Here is a 23,576-nt window from a genome sequence, read left to right on the forward strand (position 1 = left end):
GCTGCTGATGCTTACGAATGGAGAAAATGATAAAAAAATGCCCGCCATCTTCAAATCGGTGATAGTAAAAATAAAATAACAGTGGTTCTGAACTGTCAACATATGAGGCTCACACCACACAAAAAATAAACTTTTTTTAAAAATGATCAAGCAACAATGTTGTATGACTTCATATGGATTGAAAATTGTAAATTATCATGCGGATCATCATGGTTGTTTATATTGTAAACCTATGTTTTCTAGCGAAACTATAAATAAACCAAATAACTGCAGTGCGAGGTTCAGATATTAACGCCGATAGGGATATCGGAAATGGTACCTGTGCATGTTGTAAGTTTTTATATAGAGTCTCGGTGTTGTTGTTAAGGGGCATTCAAAAAATAAATGATTAAGTGTTTGATTATCTTCTCCGCATTGGCAGGAAGTTGATGGCACAATCTTTAAAAGAGCCAAATGTTGATTTACTAATACCTGTACATGGCCTGTACGCATTCTTAATATAAAAACAACCACTTCCCAAGGTAAATTCATGTTTTGGTACCAAGGTCTAAGATTTCTGACTTGAGCATACCACTTATAGGATGTGGTATTTTGCACTTTCTGTCCATTTTGTCGAAGATGCTGCATCGTGCAGAAAATCAAGTATTCAAATGTTGTTAACTTGTAAGCAGCACTGCCTGTTCTCAACAAAGCCTGCAAGACGTTCAATGCATCAGTGAGGATTAGGGAGTGGTTAATTCTTAGTTCTACAACGTAGAAGAGCGCTTGATATATGGCATAACACTCAGCCGAGAATATTGACGTATCTTGTGGTAATGTAAATTTTTGAATTTCATTGTACGACGGAACATAAAATGCACAACCAACTCCATCATTGGATTTTGAACCCTCAGTGTATATAAAAGTCAACTTAGGCCACAATTCTTTATAATTCTCATGTCTGCCGTGTTCATCGTAGTGTATATCTAGACGTGGTTCAATAGGAATTGTCAGATGAAAGATGAGTGGTTCTATGTGCGTGAAGGTGAGGTGGCAGGCTTCGGGATCAATTAATAACAATATAAGATAAAATAACGTGTGGTAATATAGAAGTTAAATCCTTTTCAGTATGCCATTGTCTTTGAATAGCGAAGGTCTTATTGAAAGGGTGAAAATGTCTCGACCATGTTTTGAGTAGATATTGTACCGTTAAACTTTTTCGTCGCTGGCATAATGCTTGTTCGTTACTTTCTAGATAAACGCTCACGTTAGGACTTGATGACATCAAGCCAGGACAGACCCGAAGAGCCTATCTTTGCAGTAAATACAAGGCATTTTTTTTAAATATATAAAATATTTATTGGTTGTGGACAAAATCCATGCACCAGTTAACAATTTTTAAATTAGTAATACATACATACATACATATAGTATTTACATACAATTATTCCTTTCGAAATAAATAATTAAACCATTTCTTTCCACATTTACAGCATTATTTTCGACTTTTTAAAATATTTTGTATGAATTTTGATTATCAAGAATGAAGGAGAAGTCAGTAAACAAGGCAGTGACAGTGGCGCTTGATGTCCACTCTTGTAGAAATCATGTAAAAATTGTTCTCTGTGTGTTTCATAAAGTTTACACTGAAATATAATATGGTTCGGAGTTGCAATATGTTCACTACACAAACAAACTGGTGAAGGCACTAAGTTCTTCTTGTAAAGGTGAGCTTTGGCGATGATCCAAGGTATTGAGAAGCCTTGAAAACAAAGTATTCTATGATATTACACCATGACGGGAAAAATCTGCGAGAATTTTTAACTAAAAGATACACATATCGAGGCTTAGGCACTGTCAGTAGAAGAAAGTCTATTGGTTGCCAGAAATACGTCATTCTACGACACTCATGTTATATATAACTCACCGGCTTGTAGGCTGCTTACTTGTCGAATAAATTGACACTAATGTACTTCAATTTATTGTTGAGAAATGTAAATCAGCATTACAGATTAGTTGTAAACAGGAAACGCAATATATTGTATTTTCAACATGTAGAAATGTATAATTACGAATTACTCGGAAAACAAAACTTGTCAATGTATTAAAAGAGTTGATATCTGACGGATATTAGGGCACATAATATAATTTAAAATAGCTGTTGATGATGTCTAAACACAAAATGCCTTCTTGTCTGCACCTAAAGGTATAACCCTCCAAAATGGACATTTTCTGTACTTCATTGTTACTCCTCTATTATTTTTTCTAGAGCCTGAACCATATGCACACACAAAATGACTAAATCGACTACAAGTAGACCCCCAACGGATATGAAAATGGATTTGTTCGATCACAAAGAAAAAAATCGTTTACCGTTCTGGGACTTTCTGCCTCTTAGTTCTCTCTGTTGGAGAAACTTTTACTTAATGACGAAACGATGTTAGAACAGGGTTGATTCTTACAGAAGAGAAGGGAAAAAGGCCGGATTAAAGTGCAATATACTGTGATGCTCTTCAAAACAAGGAAAATGTTGAGATTTCCTTTCCGATTGCCTGCCCTACCTACATTTCCACTGCTTGAGCGATTGATTCACAAAATATATTAAGAGGGGAGAAGTGAAAGTATTGCAGAAATAAATTAAATAACCCCCCTCTCTCTCTCAGGATGATCTCATTTCTTCAAAACGGTACTTGGTAAGAAAAAGTGAATTGAAATAAAATTGTGACATACTATGCAATTACATTCTTACTGTATGAAACGTAAGTTATGAAGCATGTATTTGAAATGAACTCAAGGATCGTATATGGTGTTTAGTTCTGTTTAGGACCTCTTCGATGGCGTAGTGGTGACGTCGTCGTCAAGGAGACCCAGTTCGAGACCCGGTTTAGGCACATAAGAGATTCGGATTCCACTTCAAACGGTAAGTCCCGTCACGATTACCCTTCCTGTGCATAAAGCAGACTCAACACAAACTTTTAGTTCTGTTTACTATTCACATATACAGTGTTTTTTTTCTGGCGGTATGCACTTTTTCGTAACAACAACTAATTTAAACATTAACGAAAGAAATATAGACAAATATGTTCGGAAGTATAGAATGAAGCATGAATACAGATCTGTGTTCAGTAGTTTTTATGATAGACTATGCATCAATATCGTTTGTATCCCTGACAAAGGTACAGTCACCGTCAATAAAAATGGGACACCTAGACCCTGAAATAGTAGCTTCCCTGCAAGGCGATATGTGTGTTGCCTAAGTGCACGGCGATAAGTGGATTTTAATAGCAAAATTTCAATGGCAACTTCTACCACAGACAAATGTATTAGGCAGACATTGATCTCAGGCAGCAAGCTGGTGCGTTTTTAAAAGAGCGACTGCTAGAAGTTCGTATATCCTCCGCTTGGAGGCGCCCACTTTCACTTCTGGTCAAACTCGTAAACAGCAGATGGCGCTGGCCAATTTTAATCAACTGGGAAACGTGGCTTCACGGGAGGCACTCCGGGGGATGTGTGTTTGTAAAGAATGGTAAAGCAAAGCGCTTATCACATTATCTGTGGATTTGTACGTTTGTCTGTGGGACTTAATAGATCAAGTTTTGATAAGGAACCCATGTCCGGAAACGTACCGTTTTGGCACTACACAGATGACAAGATCACTTAATTTCACATCTCCCGCTTTACCTACGTTGCAAACAGTGTACCTCCGAACGATGTTTGCATACACACGCTCAAAAATACCTGGTGTGTGCTGAATCGTATCTGCTGCAGCCGGAACTCATGCAACCAGGTCTTCCTTCGACACTACAGGAGTCTCATAAACAAGACTCTTCATGTGGCCCCATACGAAAGAGTCAAGAGGAGTTAGATCCGGCGATCGTTATGGCCACGATCTATCCACCTGTACCGGTATGTTTGATTGAGATGTTGTCAGACGTCATGGGAAAAGTGTGCTGGTGCGCCATCATGTTGGAACCCCATGTGCTGTGTAAACATATTGTAAACAGAGGACGTTGGAAGCAGCACACATAGCATCAGGTGACTGAAAACGTCGCCCTCCGTCAATGTAGGTTGCCTACCGTGAAGCGGGAGATGTGAAATTATGTGATCTTGTCATCTGTGTAGTACCAAAACGGTACGTTTCCGGAAATTGGTTCCTTATCAAAACGTGATCTACTAAGTCCCCTCTACAACCCCTAGAAGTGTGTAATAAGAATACCGAATCACCCTGTATATATTGTTCTCCTTTTCGAAACTTTTATGGGAATTTTGACTTCACGAGGCGTTGAGAATGAATTATGATTAGGTGTGGAAATCGAACCTAGACCTCTCGTGTGGTAGTCAGACGAATGGACCACCGACGATTTTTATAGACGCACTATATGCAAGTCTTTAATGAATTTTGTATACTTAATAGGTTGACCTTGCTTATCAGCCTACCAATGGTACCGATGTACATCTTATGGGCATCAGTGACAAGAAGAAAGGAACGAAAGTAGCTGATTGGCTAACTTCTGTAATAGATCCGTGGGCTTACACTAAAGTCTCGTGACAGCATTTGTTTATTGCAAACGCTTGGCGCTACAGGAAGTGCATCTGATCCTTGATAATGTCAAGAACGAATTTGATGCGAGAGGTCGCCCTTCACCGTACTCTGCAGAGATAGTGCCAACTTCAGAATCTCAATGGGCTGGTCATCCTCGATTTCATCAAAGCTAAGTCTCATGACTTTCTGTAGGTTTCGTTCAATGAGTTAAACATTCTAAAGCAACAGAAGCAAATCGAACCTCCTTCCCAGTGTCGATCGCTCCTCCCAACTGTCGTATTTTTGGAAATATTACTATGCCTATTTTTTTTTTCAAGACTCGACTCTTCTTTTATCACCAAGTTTAACAAGTTTGAGAATATTTTTTTTAAAAGTTTGATTTAAGTTCACTTTTTGCTAATGATGGACTAATCGGAACTGGTCCTATACTCTGTAACGGGAACTTCTGGCGCAAGCGAACGATAACAAGTCTCTGCGCAAGTTGTGACTCGAGAGGGCTCAACCAATGGACGCCTGAGAGGGAACGGGATTGAGTGGAGGAGAGAAAGCGACTGCAGTTACCAGATGTTGGTAGCAGCGTGTACTTCTTCGCTCCGCCCACTAGCTTTCTTCCCTTCTCTCCTGTCATGCTCCACAGATTCCTGGGATAGAATATAGAGTTCAAATTTGAGTCCGAACCACTCTGCAAGATGCCTCAAAAGAGGATCGAACCTGACACCACTGCAGAAATGGGTTTTTGTTTCTTTGTTTATTAATTTTACTCCTCATCGCTGATCGTTCAGTTTACCTTGGCAATGGGAGCAATTATAATTACGACACACAGTAATACCCATCTATTCCAGCCCATGCCCTCCATTTTTGCCCCAAAAAAGCTAACGGAACCATATATTGATTATACAGGTTAGATCTCGGTGAGATGAGTAACCAGACTGAAATTCGCCCCTCACAACTGTAATTTCTGGATTCGCCACGGCTCCTTCCAGCAGAACTGTAAGGGTATGATCGCACTGGATGCGGTTTCGACCGAACTCTAACACTGGTGTACAAGGCAAAAAATGCCAGAACGAATAACACTGTAAATAAGCATTTCCATTGGAGCCGAGGTCTTCCCGATGGCATAGAGGTAATGTCATCGACTTGAAATCAAGGGGTCCCGGTTTCGATATCCGGTGGAGGCACATAGTGGTTCCGATCCCACTTTAAACTGTAGGTACAGTCCCGATTAGCCTATCTGTGAAATAAGTGGACTTTAAACATAAAACTCAAAAAAACAAAAACATTGGAGCCGAACTGCTCCGGCACACACGGCTGTGTTTCAACGATTCGAACCAAATCATTTTTTGTTTTTGGCTGAATTCGCTAGAAGTGTAGTGCGGTGCGCTCTTTATACTTGATTTCTTGCGTTTTTTGATAACTATATGGGCAATAGAAAGTTTATTGACTTACTTTTCGAACGTATACCATTAGAGACGCATAAATCAAGAACTATCACATTCGCAAGCCAGGAAAGTGTGTCTCAAAATTGTATGTCACCAGCTGTAATTTTTGTTAATAATAATACGCATACATAATAAAAGGAAAAATCACAATTTTGTTAACTCATCCCTTTTCGTACTCCAATAAAATTTTCCAAAGGGTTTTTCCAATGTAACGTTTATTCGGCTATTTCGGTACATTCTGAAGTGCACATCATACTCTACCAGAGCACTGGATTTTTCCTGATGCGATGTGGCTATCACATCGCCAGAACGCGTGTCAGTTCAGTCCGGCCAAAAACGATAGTCGAAAAGTTAGGCAGAAACCAGATTCGTTGTGACCATGAGGTAACCGATTTTCTTTCTTTATTTCTTTTCCAGGTAACAAGTAACACAGTTGAGGGGTATTTTTATTGTAACAATAAAAACATAGAGACAAAATTATAATCTTTATATATGAGCAAATTCTTTAGGTCACTGTTTTCAAGAATAATGTTTTCCTTGGATTTCTCTTATCTCTATATTAAATATGAGGTTTACTATAATTTAATGTAATTAGTGTTAATTTCAGATGGTCATCAGTAAAAACAATCCACTTGAAGTTATTATTTGCAACACCAGGGTCTAAATAACATCCCCGCGATGCGACGGATGGTGTGGGCGTAAAAGGGGTGCTATTAAAATAATGTTTCATAGTATCAGAGTGAATAATATTTTTCATTAAATGCTTCATTTTGAAATGCAGTATCAAGTGAAATTAAAAGAAGAAACAAGTTAAACACCAGGAAAGTTGTAGAATTCATGTCAATAGGAAACAAAATGCTCGCCGGTAGCAGTCCTGACGTATAATAAAAATAACCCGTTGCTGTACAGCCCGTAAGGGCCTTGGCCTATCTCCCGACTGCCAGTCTCCCTCCCACAATCCTACCTAGGATGACGTGTGGTCAGCACCTCGAACCTCCAGCTGTTATAGGAGATATCCGTGACAGGGTTACGCCACTCACTCGTAGCTCCCAAATTTCCTCACGATGGTGGGTTGCCACTTGTCCTATACACAGGCTAAGAACCTAGGCGGTTCATTGATTGAATTGGTGTTTTAAGTCCACTTTATGCACACTAAGGCTAATCGGGACTGGACCTACAGTTTAAAGTGGGATCCGAACCACTGTGCCAAATCCCTCCAACGGGTATCGAACCCGGGACCCCTTGATTACAAGGCGACGACGCTACCACTGCGCCATCGGGGAGGCCAGGCGGACTCGAACCCATGCCGTCCCGCAGTCGGAGCCCGAGACACCGCGCAGACACGGAGGAGGACAGTCCTGACGTATGCACTGCCTATATGTTGTAATTGACTCTACCTGTGACGTCTTCATCAGCTGAGAGGTTGTTTTCCAAACTTGTATTGATTAGATATTATTTGAGAAGTGGAATGACGCATGAGATGAATGGACTGGCACTGTTAAGCTTCGAAAGCGACCTGGCTAGAACAGTAGCTTAAGTGTTTGCTTCCAACACAAAAACGCAGAGGTGTCAGTGGGCTTCTAACAATATCGTAATTTTTCTAGTAACAGTATATTTTCACATATAATTATAATATATGCATGTACAGTCACGAGCAATAAAAATGAAAAGACAAAATTCTGAAATCTCGCTTACCTGCAAGGCATTATGATAAGTGGATTATAATAGCAAATATTAATGGCAACTTCAACCACCGCCGTAAAGTTAGGCAACACACATAACCCTTGCAGAGAAGCGAGTATTTCAGGATCTAGGTGTCCCATTTTTATTTCCAGTGACCAGAGCCCGCGCCAGGGGGCGCGAAGGGGTCCTTCCGCACCCCCTCTTCAAAACCTATGTTCATGCAAAAACATTAACTCTTACAATGCATTTCTAAAGATTTAAAAATTGTGATTTTACAGTCAAGGAGAATTTTATTTTGTATTTCACTACATAAGATTATTATGTGTGTCTGAATGTTTCCATTCTATGACCACTTTCTTGGAGCGTAATGCAGATTCATCATGGACGTCCAGACGTCAACACATATGGTTTCATTTCACAGCAATTTAAGTTAATTATTATAAGAGCGTTGGAAGAACATGATAACTTAAAATTGAAGGAGTGATTTTTTCCCCCCTAGAGAGCAACACTATTAGGGAGAAAAATATGCCTCCTTTGCTTCTCCACTCTCCGTGGAAAAATACCTTGCTTGCCTCTCCGTGGGGGAAAAATCCTCCTGTCGTCCATGCATATGATTGGTCTTCCTTGAACAAGCTGTTCCTTTCAAATTTCCAAATATGTCGTTGTTGTGCTAAAATCAAACAAAATTAAGCAAGTCGCTAGTGTTCTTTAGTTTCGTTGGCATATTATCATAAATGACTAACGATTGAGTGGCTAAAATATGCATGCATATTTCTGGTTTTGTTTATTTTCAACGTCGCACCCCTTAAATTTCATTCCGCACCCCCTCAGCACCCCTACATGATTAATCCTGGCGCCGCCGCTACCGGTGACTCTATGTAAATGTAGGCGTGAATTAATATTATAGAAATTTATGCTGACCAAGGCAGAAATGTAAAGAATGTCAGAGTGTGTACATAGGAGAAACGAAAAAGAGGCTGAAAGACAGGTTGAAACAACATAGGGATGATGTACGACTTAGAGAGAGAGAGAGAGATAAATGCGACAATTAAACACATGAGAGAAACAGGACGTGACATAGAGTGGAATGAGGCTAAGCAGATAGGAAGGGAGAAGAGAATACTAGTGAGAAAATGGAAGGTGAAGAAGACACAATGAACTGGAATGGAGGACTGAAGATAAACAAAGAATGGAAGAAGTTGTTAGAAAGAGTGGAACGGAAAAGAGAGAAAGAGAAGAGAAGAAGGAAGAAGAATGAAGGGAAAAGAGCGTGAGATAAAGAGTCCAACCACATTCTCCTTCAGGTGAAAGTACAGTTGACAAGGGAAAGTCACCTGCTAGATTGTTCCAGAACAACTTTCTAATAGTCTGGAGGGGAGTATTTTTGTGTATATATATCGTCCTATTGTGTAAATTGTTATATTTGTACTTGGTACAGAGTCTGATGAAGACCTTGCTAGAAGGTTGAAACGTTACGTTTAGTTTATATTTTATAATAAAAATAAATTTCTGCCTTGGTCAGCATATTGAGTTTTTCATATCATGGAAACAAGGCTTAATGGTGTTATAATTATAGAAAAGAAAGTTATTTTTAACGAGTAGTGGTGCACAACTGAAGGATTGCATATGGGTCTTGTTAGTTACGCCACTGTGCATTATGTTCCACGAGTTATAGATAATATAGAAGATAGTAACGGTTAAAGTAACTCACAGTTACCGTTTGACCTAACGCTAACTGTAACTGGAATGCTTGCTTTTTAGCTAAATTACTGACTGTAACTCCAGACTGGGACTAACGCATGCCTGAAATGAAGCACAAGCCCAATAGCTTCCCTGAACACCACGCCACTGCTAGAGACAGCACCCGAAAGCCGCACAGTTAATAGTCTTTGATTTCACAACCTCAATTCGAGAGACTCTTGGGCAACGGGTAGGTCATTCCGATCACACCATCAACAGGCTCGGTGCTGCTGATTGCACGTTCTCCCCTCTCCAAGCATTCGCCCCCTCCCCCCATGTCGAGTTATCAAGGTACGAAGTTCTCGTGCGTCGTGACCCGTGCTCCCCCGTTCGCTGGCCAACGGGGCATAGTCCCGCGACGGTAGCTGACCAGGCAACACTCGTAAGTACGTCTAAGGATAGATTCCATCATCTTGATCGTGTATAAAAAATTAGAAGGCGCCTAGAAACTGTTTTCCTACATTTAGACAGTTTCTTAGTGGCCTAGAATTTTCATGAAACGTAATACATATGCCACAACACAAATTTCTAATTAATAAATTCAGCTTTCGTCATGTGGTGGACCTCCGTGGCGGAGTGGTTAGTGGGTTCCCGGGTTCGAACCCGTTGGAGGCACATAGTGGTTCGGATCCCACTGTAAACTGTAGGTCCAGTCCGGATTAGCCTTACTATGCATAAAGTGGACTCAAAACACCTAATCAATCAATCATCACTCATCCTCATCTTCGCGATTAGCCAAAAGTGGCAAAAACTAAGTAAAATAAAACAAATCAATCCATGTTCATGAGATGTTCTACATGCACTTTGAATTGAATTGATTTGTTGTTTTGGGTTCACTTTATGCACAGGAAGGCTAATCGGGACTGGACCTACAGTTTAAAGTAGGATCCAAACCACTATGTGCCTCCACCAGGTATTGAACCCGGGACCTACATGCACTTTGAGTCGCAGAAGTTCATGCATCAAATGGAAATACGAGAAAGATATTCTAGCAGTGGCGGAGGAATAGGGGTGTACAGGGCTTCGTTGTATATCTTCAAATTTTTAGTAGGGGTACATTAACCTTCTAAATCCATAACTACACATTGTACTGTAAACGAATCTAATAGTAATGTGTAATTTATAGAGAGCAATTGTGAAACATTCATTTTAACGTTTTGTAAAAAAGTTTTCACATTCACTAAGAATTAAAGACTAATACGCAAAATAATAGACAATTACCTTGGACAAAAATGCTGTACAAAAAATTGCAAATATTAACAGTTTGTAGAAATAGATTTTAGTAATATATAATTTTTTTCCCCCACCCACATCATCTCCAAATCAAAGATCGGAATTCCCATTCGGAAATATTACACTCTATGACATCATTTCAACATAGTGATTTTTTGGTAAGAGGTTTCGAGAATTACCAACATTTCCGAAACATGTGAAGCTAGATAACACGTTCTAAGTTCATTTGAAAAGTGAAGAAACGGAAAACTTAAACGAACCAAGAACATGGTTCAAATACGAATTTTCAAAATTTGCATAGGCTAGATTTTTGCTAGTGGAAACACATAGATTTTGCAAATTTAATAAAAAGAGCGAATGAAAGATGAGTGATGTCCAAACGTATGATGCTTCTACCTCACACTTTTGACATAAAATGTTTACTTGTTCTTACTCTTTCTTCCAACTGTTTGGAGGCACATAAAATGTTTATCCAAATGGAAGCGTCTAATCCTACTTATATGTAGATAAAGTTTAGTAATAAATACATATGATGTTTATAAATTTAATAACATTTTATGTCAAAAGTGTGAGGTGGGTCTATTTCTTTGCACGTAAGCGTAGATTCTTTCCTTCCTACATATGAAACTTGTATGTGAATTTTGTGCGCAGTGTATGTATTGGTGGATAACAAAAGGAATGAAACGATAAGACAAATAAATTGTCCTTTGAATGAGAATCAAACTAATTTGCGAAGTTACAATTCCAAGAGAAATTCAAGTTTCATTTTCCGCTTTTTCACACTCAACTCCGTATTGTATATTGTTGGTCCGACATCGCTAAAAGTTTGTTCAAATATGTATATGACTTTAAATTAATGTTTAGTTTACCAATCACTCAGAAAATAAATCAGGCAGTTTACAGCCTAACAGATAATGCAGGTGTCCACAATATTTCCCGACAATTTTAAAATACTAATAAATAAAAATCTGTGGAATTATTTACGTCATGAAGGGCAAACGCTAAAGATTGTTTACTTCTCACACAAGGAGCAGATTCTCCGTGTGGTCAAAAAAAGGGATCAAGTGCCATCGTTGATAATGCAGGGTCCTCACAAAGTCTCCTCACATGTATAAAATTGCGATTAAGGGGTAAAATTGATCAAAGTTATTGCAATGCCACTTGCTGTTTTGCATGAATATTTTACTCCCGTTGAGGCCGCAATCTTAAACTATCCGATAGCTTCTCTTTGCTTAAGTTACGTAGCACAAACTCTGTTGATTTTTTTTTACTTGCGATTAATATGCAGTATGTTCTATTGCAGGTTCTGAGAGATGCAGTGGTTGGTGGCCGGGCTCTCGGCCTGGCTGGTGCTGAGCTCTGTCGGAGGGGTGGAACAGTGCACCTTCCCGCCCACGTGGACCATCGCAGGAGAAGACATCATGGTCACGACGCAGGGAAACGTCACGGTCCTCGCTCTGCTGGACGCTTCTTGACGGGCATGCTTGAGGCAGGCGGCACTGTGAGTTGGCTTTTTGTTATGTTGATGTTCTGTAACGAGAGAGGGAGAGAGAGAGAGAGAGAGAATAGGGGTTCAAACAGGAGTGAGAGAGGTGAGGGGAAACAGGATAGAGTGAGCATTAAGAGATGGTAAGTTGGAAAGAGAAAATGACAGGATGTGGACTACACGAGAGCGAAAATGTAGAGAGAAGAGTGTAGAGAAATAGGGGATGCAATCAAGAAGAGAGGGAGAGGAAAGGAAACAGCAGCGAGAGAGAGAACTAAACAAGACAAGTAGGATATAGAGAGGGAAGAAAATAACCAAAAGGGAGGAGAGAGAGAGAGAGAGAAAGGTGGAAGAGAAACAAGAAAGAAGTAGACGAGGAAGAGCAATTGAGAGTAACATAGGAGGGAGCGTGAGGGAGAGAGAAAGAGAAGGAAAAATACACAAATAAAGGGACCACAGTGTGGAATTTGTATGGGGGTGATGAAGGGGAATTCCTCCTTCGTTGTTATATCCTGATCATTCTGGTTGCGAACATTTATTCTCCGATTGGAACGAGAAACGAAATCACTTCTTCTGTCACCGACTGACATAATTCATGTTGCTTCTTTTGAAGCATAGGACATCTGTGAAATTTTCCATTTGGTCCTGTTGACAGGCATCTTCTTAATTAAATTCAATGTTTTCCCCATTTTCAAGGCTTCTTCTTCAATTGACTTTTTCCAGGTCTTGCTAGGTCGGCACGTTTTCGGTTTCCCTAAGGATTCCAATGTAATGCAAATTTCCCTATGGAAAAACAGGTTTCCGATCCACATCCACCTTCTTTTTATCTGGATATCAAATGGTTCTTGGTTCGTGACTCTCCATAGGTCTTCATTCGTTATTATGTCAGGCCATTTTATATTTATTATCCGCCTTAGGCATATATTAACAAAAGTTTGCAGCCTATGTATAATCTGCTGGGTCACTCTCCATGTCTCGCAATAATAAAGCAGGACTGACTTAAGATTTGTATTGAAAATGCGGATTTTTGTATTTCTGGAGATATTTTTATTATTCCATATTGGGCATAGTTGTAAAAAGGCTCCATTTGCTTTTTTTTTTTAATTAGACTTTGGACATCGTTATCTTCTCTGCCATTTTTGTCGACCTGTTCTATCTCAATGTTGTGTTCTAGACGTTCTTTATTTTTGTTATTCTACTCTCATCTCTTGTTTTATTGACATTGAAGTTGTTTTAATTTTTTCATCCATGTCTTGGAACATTCTGGTTAGGACATTTATTATCCGATGGAACGAAAAACGAAATCACTTCTGTCCATTTTTCTTTACTCTTCCCCCCCCCCCTCTCTCTCTCACACACACACACACACACACACACACACACACACACACTTATTTTTCTTATCTTTGTTTCTCTCTTTTTCTCTGTCTTCTTTATTTTCTCGTCTCCTGCTCTAGGTGTGCCTCCCTTGTTTATTTATTTTTCTTCTCACCCCGTCTCGCACTTTTTTTACTTCTCTTTTCTTTCTATTAGAATCTCGCTTCATGTATTCTTTCTTCTGATGACACGTGAACAACATGTTTGTACCCCTCTCTTGTGATTTTGACCTCCCTTGAAAAAAATTTGGAATGTTCTCATGGTTGTTTCCATCCATTACACTCACTATCATTTCCCCAGGTTGGACAAGCTTCGCAGCCGCCTGCGGAGTGCGGGGTTCCCGGACATCAACTTCCTGGCTATCAACACGGCGAGAGCTAGCGAGGCCGTCAACTCCCTGAGGAAGCAGTCGGGAGGCATCCCGGTCTACCAGGAGCTGATTGAGGAGCCGGTATGGGACACGTTGGAAGGCAGCAAGGACGACATCATGGTGTTCGACAGGTTTGTTCCGTTTCATTTACTGGGGCTGCAACACTGAAGTAACCCACACTCATAACAGTAGGCGTGCATATTAAACTTACATATTTCACACATGTACGAGGGGAAGTCAGTAAATAGGTCACAAACTGATGTGGGAGCTTTAAATAGTAGTAGTTTCTGAAGGTGTCATTAGATGGCAGCACAATCCAGCTTGACGATATTAAGTTAACAGTCGCTAGCTAGCAGACGCACACAGCTCAGTTTAAAAATGGTCACACGTCATACCGACTGGAACGGTATTTTAGTCACAGTAATGTGCCTTAATTACGAGTACAAAGGATTGATAACTCCAAGTAAGACATGTACAAAACATTGCAGGATCACAGTAACTTCAAACTGAAGCAATATTTTTCGGGAAAGGCTCTACTTGCCCTGCCTCTTCCCGGAAAATGTCCTGCAACGCCCTTGCACATAACAATTAATTACTTCTAGTGTTCAGAAGAGAAAATTTCAGAAATGTATTTTCCTTCGCATATTTTTAAGTATAGGTGGGTTTCATGTGACGTCAGGATGAGCACAGCCGCCATGTTTGCGGCCAATTTACTGCAATGCAACAGTTTGTGACGTAGGTGAAACACACCTATTATGATCTACCTAGAACGCACAATTCAAATTGTAACGGCACATAAAAAATGCCAAAAAAGCCATTATCTACAATTAATAATTAAAGGTATGTTTATTAAGCACATCATTTTTATTTTTAAAAATCAATTTCCTTTAAATTGCATTCACAAAGATTTAACATGGTTGTTAGGAGTATAAAGATATCTAAATGTTCATGGCCGGAATTGACCAACAGTTTATATTCTGTGACTCTGTTGTTATAGATTGTGAAGTGTTATAAGAAATGTTTATTTTTATAAATGAAGTGTCTATTCAAGAACATGTAGTTTAATTTAACAATGCGTTAAGAATAATTATAACTTTTCCCCTTAAAATTGAGTTATAATAATGAAAATTGTTGATGAGTAACTGTCTATTATAGTAACCTACATCAACATAAGGGAGACGATGCCTAATCTTACAAAAGTATATTTTATACGGCCTGTTTGCATATTTGTAACTAAGAAGCTGCAAGCAGAAGGTGCATTTAAAAATATGTCAAACTCTTCTTTAACAGATGTGGTAGACTGGCTTACCATGTCCCTAGAGAATGGAGCAATGCTTCGTATCCCTATGTGAAGGCCGCCATCTTGTCCACGTACAGGGCTCAACCCTGCGGCCCTTGCATGAAGAGATCTCAGGAGGATGAAGTGGTGAGTATCTCTCCAAAATGCTTTATTACGTACAGTGAAACTCTTATGGGCTTCAACTAAATTGATGATTTGCCCTTTGTTGTTCCGTAACCGGAAAATGTAGACTTTTAAGTTTAAAAAATCCATTTCAAGCCTTTTCTGAAAGAAATACACGAGTTCCATGCTACCTGTGAGACAATGCTGAAATGATCGAGCTAAAATTTTCAAATATTTTGAATTCTGAAATTTGAGTGAAATAAATGGGTTTAATTCTTGCAGCTCACCTGCAACCCCTTCATTTTTACTTCTTCTGTCCTCTTTCCAGTGCTGTTCCTGGATCAGACTGAAAATTCTCTTGTGATTGTCCCAAAATTCCTAATGATAACACAGTTAAGACTTGTTTCCATGTTAATAAATAAAACATCCAGATGCTGACCAAGGCAAATTTATTTTATATAAAAATATAAACTAAACAAAGATCTCTTTCAATTTATTGTGAATCTTTGTGTGAAGAACACTCTGTTAGATGGTGGAAACTTTACGTTTTTAGTGTATATTTTTTTATACAATAAATTTGCCTTGAATGCATTTGAATGTTTTATTTTTTTACCAAAATTCCCCTTCCAACGATTTAATTCCCTGTTCGATATGGGTTTAAATCTCCCTGAGTCCAAACCTAGGATATCCAGCTTTGTGGCGCGTTACGTTCAATATCCTTCACCCAGAGGTCGATATAGTACATACATTTAACCTACGTATATGCGGTCCTATAAAACACAAACTTGTTAGTGCATAGTGGTTTTATACGTATAATGCTGTTTGGTAAGCATAGGAACAATATGAGTGTCGGAAAGTGGGATCGAACTGGTCCCCGCTCCCTCCGAATTGATATCGTTTATTGCAAGTTACAAAATAGCAGATCGTTTGTTAGTTTTATAACGGAAATAAAGTCCAGTTAGTTAGTATTCGAACAGAATAACCAAAGAAAAACAGCGTTAGATCGAAAAATTGAAATAACAATACAGGCACTAGGTTATGTTTTACCATTTAACCCAAAGAATAACTGGTTCCACAGTTTTCAAAATTCCAAAAATTAAGTTTTGTGAATGGTCAAACAACATAAACTTTATGACTAAAATTTCTCTTACTTTTAAAGCTTTTTCCTGAAGGTATCTAAAATTTAATAACAAAAAATAATAACTATGCATTTCAGTACACACTGCATGAAACGTAAAAAAGAAAGAAAAAACAGTGGTGCTGCATATTCACACTTCTGATGGATAGAGTAGAAAAGTCTCCTCAAGGATATATTGACAGCAATAATAATAATAATACATTTGCAATATATTAGTTTATTAATATGAAATTTTAATTATTATTATTGTTATTATTTCTATTATTCAGATTTCTTGCGATGCACATGAGAAAAATTATGAGTGAACCCCCCCGAAATGTTTTCCTGCCTACAGCCATGCATTCCACCCCCTAGCTCCTGTCTGGCTACGGGCCTGCTCTGGTTCCTCATTAATTCGAACTGCTAGGTAATACTACCGTCAGCCCCCCCCCCCAATCCCCTCGGAGTTCGAATTAAAAAGAGTCCACTGTGTTAAGTAAAATTTATGGTTAATCTTCTTAACCATTTTAAAACGGAAAGTCATCTTATATGTCACTTTTGAACCCGAAATGTGCTCAGTTTTTGAACCGAAATCTTAATCTTCTATTCACCTCTAATAATACGCAATAAACCTACTTACATCTCTGGCACACCATTGGCAAATACAAACATAGCTCCTTTAAACTTTCTGGTTTCTTCGATAACCTTTTCCTCGTGTTAAATCTATTCATTTTCTAATATTGTAGTATTCACCACCGTGTATTTCCCTCGCATAGTACAGGGTCAACGAAGTTGGTAATAAGTTGTGTTTTATACAGCGTATATTGATATACTTGTATTTTGAATTGTATCTTCTGCAAATATGCTGTATAAAGAAACAAACTGCCGGAGTACTAATTGAGGCGAGTGTACTTGAACGCTAAACTTTCGATCGACGTGATCATGTAGTTTATCAAATGCTGATATGTAGTTCCACTCTTTCCACTGCGTCGCTACTGTCCCAGGTGGTTGCAGCGCCACGGCAGAAGCGGAGAAATGTGTAACTTCGTGATCACCGTCTCGTACACGATTTCTACGCTAAATTCTGACGAGTTTTGCGAACAGCTGAAGTTTTTAAATGATCGTTGATGAAAGTATATATTCTTGTAATCTAAGAATATGTTTCTTAATACCACTGCACAAAGTACATCAATGGAAAGGATAAATGTTGAAAAACCTCGTCTACTTAAAAACTGCCAAAACATTGGCAGTTACGCTTGGAGAAAATATTTTCATTCTCCAGAAGAAGTATTGACAGTATTGAAGTATTTTATTATACGTGAATTCTTTCTGTATTCAGGATTTTTCAAATAAATAAAGTATTATTTTCAGATGATACAAAAAAATTCACTTGAATTTAACATCAAAGATGTAATTAATAATATAAAAATATATTACGACGGATAATATATAAGGTAGATTTCTGTGGAGCTTTGAATTTCTTATGGGGTGGAAAATTCATACGCGTAATTTCAGTCCAATAGTATTAGTTATAATGCAGTATGTACCATTCTCTAAACTCCATAATTAAACTAACTTCAAGCAACATGTTAAAACAACGGAAGCGTTGTTTCGAGATTCAGATATTTTTACTTCTTCAGTCATTGTTAATCCACTGAAAGCTGAAGGTACAAGGAAGCGAACAGTGTAAAGCCAGTCTCACACGGTGGTTAAGTAGGTTCTCACTTCCGACTCGAAACTACCTTAAGATTTTTTACGTCTTCAGTTCGCCAAGGCAGCAAAAGAAGTCTCACACTATGCTTAAAATCGCATCCTTAAAATTGGCGACTGCACAAACACGGTATACCACTTGCAAGTTTAGATGCTAACAACTGCTGAATATTTGGGAAAATGATGTTTTCTCTTAAAAGAATAAGAGAATAACATTGGCACTGTTGAAAGATGTAGCATATGTAACTCGTAGCAGTGAATATGAGTATACGCGTACAACATATGTTATTTCAAGTTGATATACCACTTTACGGACATACTAGCATAAAGTTGTACTACCCGTATATTACGATAGAAGTTGTATATTCTAATGAAACCCTTCCTCGTACGGTTTTGAAATATATTCCCCAATACGAACTAGTAAATTAAATTACATAAAATTCACAACATTCAAAGTGCGAAAATTGTGGCGTTTTTCATTAAGTTATCATATTATATTTATATTTCATTGACACTTCTTTGCTCCTAATATACGTATTGTGAAATTTACTTTGAAGTCCATAAAGAACTAATTACAATTCATAACTTATATATATAATTACAGCACTAGCAGATTAATTTACTGCGGTGCTAGCTACACACAGCACAGTCTATTTGTAACAGCAACAAACCGAAATAAACCAGTGGCTCTTCAGTGTTTACTGTTTACTTGAAAATAGTATTCGCGTCGGCTGTGAAAGTAAATTAAAATAACAGTATCACAGTAGGAAATTTAGACATACTAACTATTTATTTAAAACAATAATAATTAGTACACTTTTCACTTAACAAATAATTTTTATAGCTGTATTGGTCGAATATTTTTCTTCCCTAAGCTGCCTTGAATAAACAAACAGTCAAACATGTATTGCCTTCTTCTTCTTCTACTTCCTACTTCAGCTGGCCAGTGTGCTCCTCAATTCTGATTGGTAGTTCTATTGTATTAAGGATGCATTTAGAAACGGTTTCTAATTCGGTCGGGAACTGAATAAGAGAAAGCTCTCTCACGATCGTTAAGTAACGAAGCTAGAAGTCGATGGCGAAGTGAGGCCCTACCTAACTGCCGTGTGAGACTGGCTTAATTCTTGACTCTACCTTGTGGATGAAGTTTCAAGTTTTTCTACGGAAATATTAAAAAGGAATGCTGTCAAGAAACTAAAATGTAAATTTCGTATATCATTTAAGGAAAAACGATTTATAGTTTGATCAGAAATAATAGTTTAAATCCGTATAATATAGTATTTTCATTCCTTACATTCCTGCAGAGGCGGGAGGACGGTTTTAAAATAATGCCTTGGTTACCCCTCCCTAAAAAAAATTAAGACGAACTTGGGATGTTAAATTTGAGATATTAATGAAGGAAATATCATTATTATCAAAATTCTTTGTAATGTAAGTGTTAGGCGTGAATTTAATGTACTTCATAGGGTGCTTTAATGCGCTTTAAAGCTCCTAAATAATATATAGCAGCTAATTACAATGAATTTACTTTCTTTGCAGGCAGAAAATACACTCTCTCAAATTACCACAAAATCAGATGAATTTGGCACGAGAAAGGACAGCTTTGAAACGTTCACTTCGACAGAAAACTTATCGGAAGATGTACTTTACGAGCCACAGAATACAAGCCTCGAAGATACACAGAATAATGGAACTGAAACCGCACTTGACAGGACGGAAACAAACATTCCATACATGCCGCTCATATATTGGCAAAATTATAGTAACAGCAGTTTAAACGGAAATGGAAGCAGGACTATACTTACGCAGGACGACAATGTTTTAGGAGAGAGTAAAAAATATGATACTTCAAAAGAACTTTTAGGTAGTGAAGAGCAAAAAAGCCTTGATCGATTATCACGAAAGAAATTTGATGGTGCTAATCTTAGATCTTTCAATTCTAGTGCTCAACAATTGTTGGATGATTATGATAATGGTACTACTTCCGCTATTGGTGTAAGTGAAGAGATATTTGATGATGGACTCAACACCAGCGCCATAGCGGTGAACGCAACATACTTAGAAGATGAGGATCTTGATAGTGAGAACGCAACTCAAGTCAGCACTCCAAGCGAGCTGGAAATCTCTACTCCCAGTCAGTTCAATGAAACAGAAGACGTCAGCGTTGAAGTAGAATCTTCTATGATGGCGCCGCCAACCGAGGAAGACTACACGATGCCAACTATCATAGACGACGCAGAGTTTACAACTGAGGAGCCTACTGAAGCGACAACGACAGCAGCGCCTCCTACGGTGCCCTTCTACGTAATCATGAGAGATCCTCATTCGCACCAAAAGGGGAGGCATGTCTTCCACTACAAGCATGTGGTGTACAAGATGGGGGATCCGTACTACCACGAACACGTGGACGGTAGCGTGCCTGAAGAAAACGAGATGCAGACAGATGAGGACAGCACGAGGTACCAAAGCGAAGAGACGGGCAACGACGAAGTAGACATAAACGCGAATAGAATCGTGCAAGACGGTAGCTCTGAGGAAACAGGCAAGTACTGGAAACACAGGAAGCCCAACCGCAAACCAGTCTTTCACTCGTTCAACAAGGTGATGGCAAACAGGCAACATTCCAATAAACACAGCGAGGACAGGATTGGATCCGTGCGTCCCACTGTGGCAACCGAAGTCGATCTGTCTCAAAGGACGAACGGAACCAACATTTCACCGGGAAGGAAGAAGAGTTCTGGAAATGATTACGCCACAGACGACGTCATGAAGCAGAAAATCATCGAGCATTACAAGAAGCTTCTTCCTTGGTTGAATTATGAACTCTGATGATCGTAGAGACAGGTTGGCTCGCGTGCAAGAGTAAAAGCGATGCCAACTTTATACTATTTGGTAATCTTACGTGTCTTCTATTCCTAAACTTTCGTGTGTCACAATACTTCATACTGTTATTTCAATCCATTGATCGATTTGGAAATTTCATATAAAGGGGAGTCAAAACGTCAGGAACCTAGTAGTACTTCAAATCAATTAAAATGCCTTTACCATAGTAACAAAAATCTTTACCATTATAACAAAAATATGCCTTCCAGCATATTTGTGAAGACATTCTTATATATGCTTTAAAATGTTCTTGGATTAACACCTTTTCAACAAAGATTTGAGATAACAGTATTATTTATATGTGAAATCCAGTGGATCGAGGTCCATTTCTATTACTTAATAGTAGGGAATGAAACAATTATAAAACTCATTTTTAAAGAGAACTTAAAAATGGAGGGAAAGAATATTGGAGAGAGACTTTTCATGTTGAAAACTATTTTATCTTTACAGGCAAATTTCGATAAAATTTCAAGTCAAACCCTTCTTTCACAGCGGAGAAATTCCATAGTTTATATGACTGAATTACATTTTTTTAGTTAATTACACACTAAACATGTTAACAAGTTCATATACATGTGTTATTTCATAGTAAGGCGTGTCCTCCTTTAAGCCATAGAACAATTACACTCAAATAATGCACGTGGTTGGATCATACAGTGTTCCAATTAATTCATTAACTCCACTCTTGGAGTGGTGTTGTCCATCTCAAATTAACAACTTTCTTCTTTAAGACAGGAGTTAATTTGTCAATATTTTGTGTCAGGCTTACATTTCAGAGATATGAAATGGAAAGTGGGAAAAGTTGTAGAGTGATCTAAACCCACAGACTTTTCAATATTTTAAATTTGTTGGTGTAAAGGTTAGATCAAAAATCAATAAAAGGAACATCTTTACTGCAAAAATGGTTTATAGGTTTACACGTGACACATAAGCATAAATTCCGCAAATGTAATCAGTTATAAGACATTTTTAAAGTTCCCTTGTTCCATGTCGAATCCGATTAGCAATTTTCTGCTCCATTCTTCAATATTTCAAATATAAATTCGTACAAGTCTAATGTTATTCTAAGAAATTGTCTTTCAGAGTGAGGCTTGTTTTCTACAAATGTATTTTACAAATTTATTTAAATTACTATAAGCGACTGTGGTAAGTTTTCAATGTGAAGAATACGTGTAATTTTAATGAATGGAGTAGAAATATGTATTTAAGTGAAAGAGAGTTCTGCAGATTGTGCTAGCCTTCACTTGCCTTCTTATGCCATCTACCAAGCAGAGCGAACACAAGAAGAAGTGAGATCTACGAACAATATATATAATAATCCAGTTCCTCTGCACATGTTATAATGCACCCGTCTGGATTCCAATGACGATTTCACTTGAAACCAAACTCTTTTGGTGTGTGGATATCTGATGTTCTCTTCCAGCTGTTCCTTGTAACATTTGCATAGGAATAAAAATATTTATTTATGTACGATTTACGAATTTGCTTTTACATTGATCTTTACAGGAGCACATTACCCGAACAGGAGAAATACTCGATAGGACTTGCAACACTATTACTGCTTTAGAAACAGGGTGGAGAAAATTATAGGCGAAATGGTAGAATTTTAGTTGGGAAAAAACGGACCCGTTTTGAGTTCATAAGTTATCAGTGTATTCGCTTGTGGGGTAGTGATGGTTCCAGAAAAAAAGTGGATATAAGGGAGTCACATTTAATCTACTTCTAAATACCACAAAAATGCACATTTGAGCTAGGTTTTTCTTGGAGGGGGAGTGCAGGGGTGCCGATACTTCCAATGTTAATGCCCCCTCTCATTTCAAAATCTGCATAAAATATAACATTTAATAGCGTGTCTACTGCTATCCTATTGTTAAAAGTTTTTATCTTTAGTGAACACTTTACTTGATCTGCACCCTTAAAATTGTTGCTTTTCTTCATATAATGGATTAAATGTGGTGCACCTAGAAGCAAAAGTGACTTGGAACCACCTAAAGAAAATGAATTACTAAAGGAATATATTCTGATCTTCCCTCCCAAACACACGTATTGCAGCATGGTGCCAAGATGTAGAAATTTTCTACATGTATTAAGGGAAAAAAATCCCCCCACAAATTTGATGGCGGGGTCTACGCCATTACCAGTCGCTGTGGATGCGAGTACTTGAAGTACTTTCAACAGAGACTATATATGTATTTTTAAATACAGAGTGAAATAAGGAGAATTATCATTACAATTCTACACTCCATAAAACCTAAATTATACAAGATATCAATTTTTTTTCCGAACCAGTGGCCGAGAGTGTTAAGTGGTCGACTTTTGATCTCGCCACCGAAGCTCTCTGGTTCGAATCCCGGCCTAGGCATGAATTGTATTTAGGAGCGTCCCGTCTCTTCTTCAATTTCACGTAGGCATTACTCATCCACATTGTCGTGATAAAGCAACAATTGCAGAAAAGCGACGCTAAATAACATAATATACCCAAGAGGGCAATGCAAATGGACGGGATGATCCAATTTTTTGGCCTCTTTCACCGGAACTTATTCCTTAACTTTCTCTGTAGGGATATAGTATTCCGCACAGTGTTAGGGATTTGGATGAGTTTAAAGCACAGGAT

At 38.3% G+C, this 23,576-nt stretch overlaps 1 protein-coding gene across 2 annotated transcripts; it reads left to right on the top strand.

Annotated features, from left to right (window-relative positions):
* Positions 1-9,682: 9,682 nt before the first annotated feature.
* LOC146000406 (uncharacterized) lies at positions 9,683-22,435 on the top strand. Of its 2 annotated transcripts, none has more exons than XM_083138002.1 (5): positions 9,683-9,766; positions 11,921-12,118; positions 13,781-13,981; positions 15,141-15,276; positions 19,619-22,435. In XM_083138002.1, exons 3-5 carry the CDS (start codon positions 13,968-13,970, stop codon positions 20,906-20,908), a joined length of 1,440 nt encoding a protein of 479 aa, XP_082994128.1. In that variant the 5' UTR covers positions 9,683-9,766; positions 11,921-12,118; positions 13,781-13,967; the 3' UTR covers positions 20,909-22,435. The 2 variants fall into 2 exon arrangements, with proteins under 2 accessions (XP_082994128.1, XP_082994129.1); XM_083138003.1 differs by having other exon boundaries at positions 9,739-9,770.
* The last annotated feature ends 1,141 nt before the right edge of the window (positions 22,436-23,576 follow it).

Source organism: Lepisma saccharinum, chromosome 16, assembly GCF_977018435.1.
Source record: "Lepisma saccharinum chromosome 16, izLepSacc3.1, whole genome shotgun sequence".
Classification (NCBI taxonomy): domain Eukaryota; kingdom Metazoa; phylum Arthropoda; class Insecta; order Zygentoma; family Lepismatidae; genus Lepisma; species Lepisma saccharinum.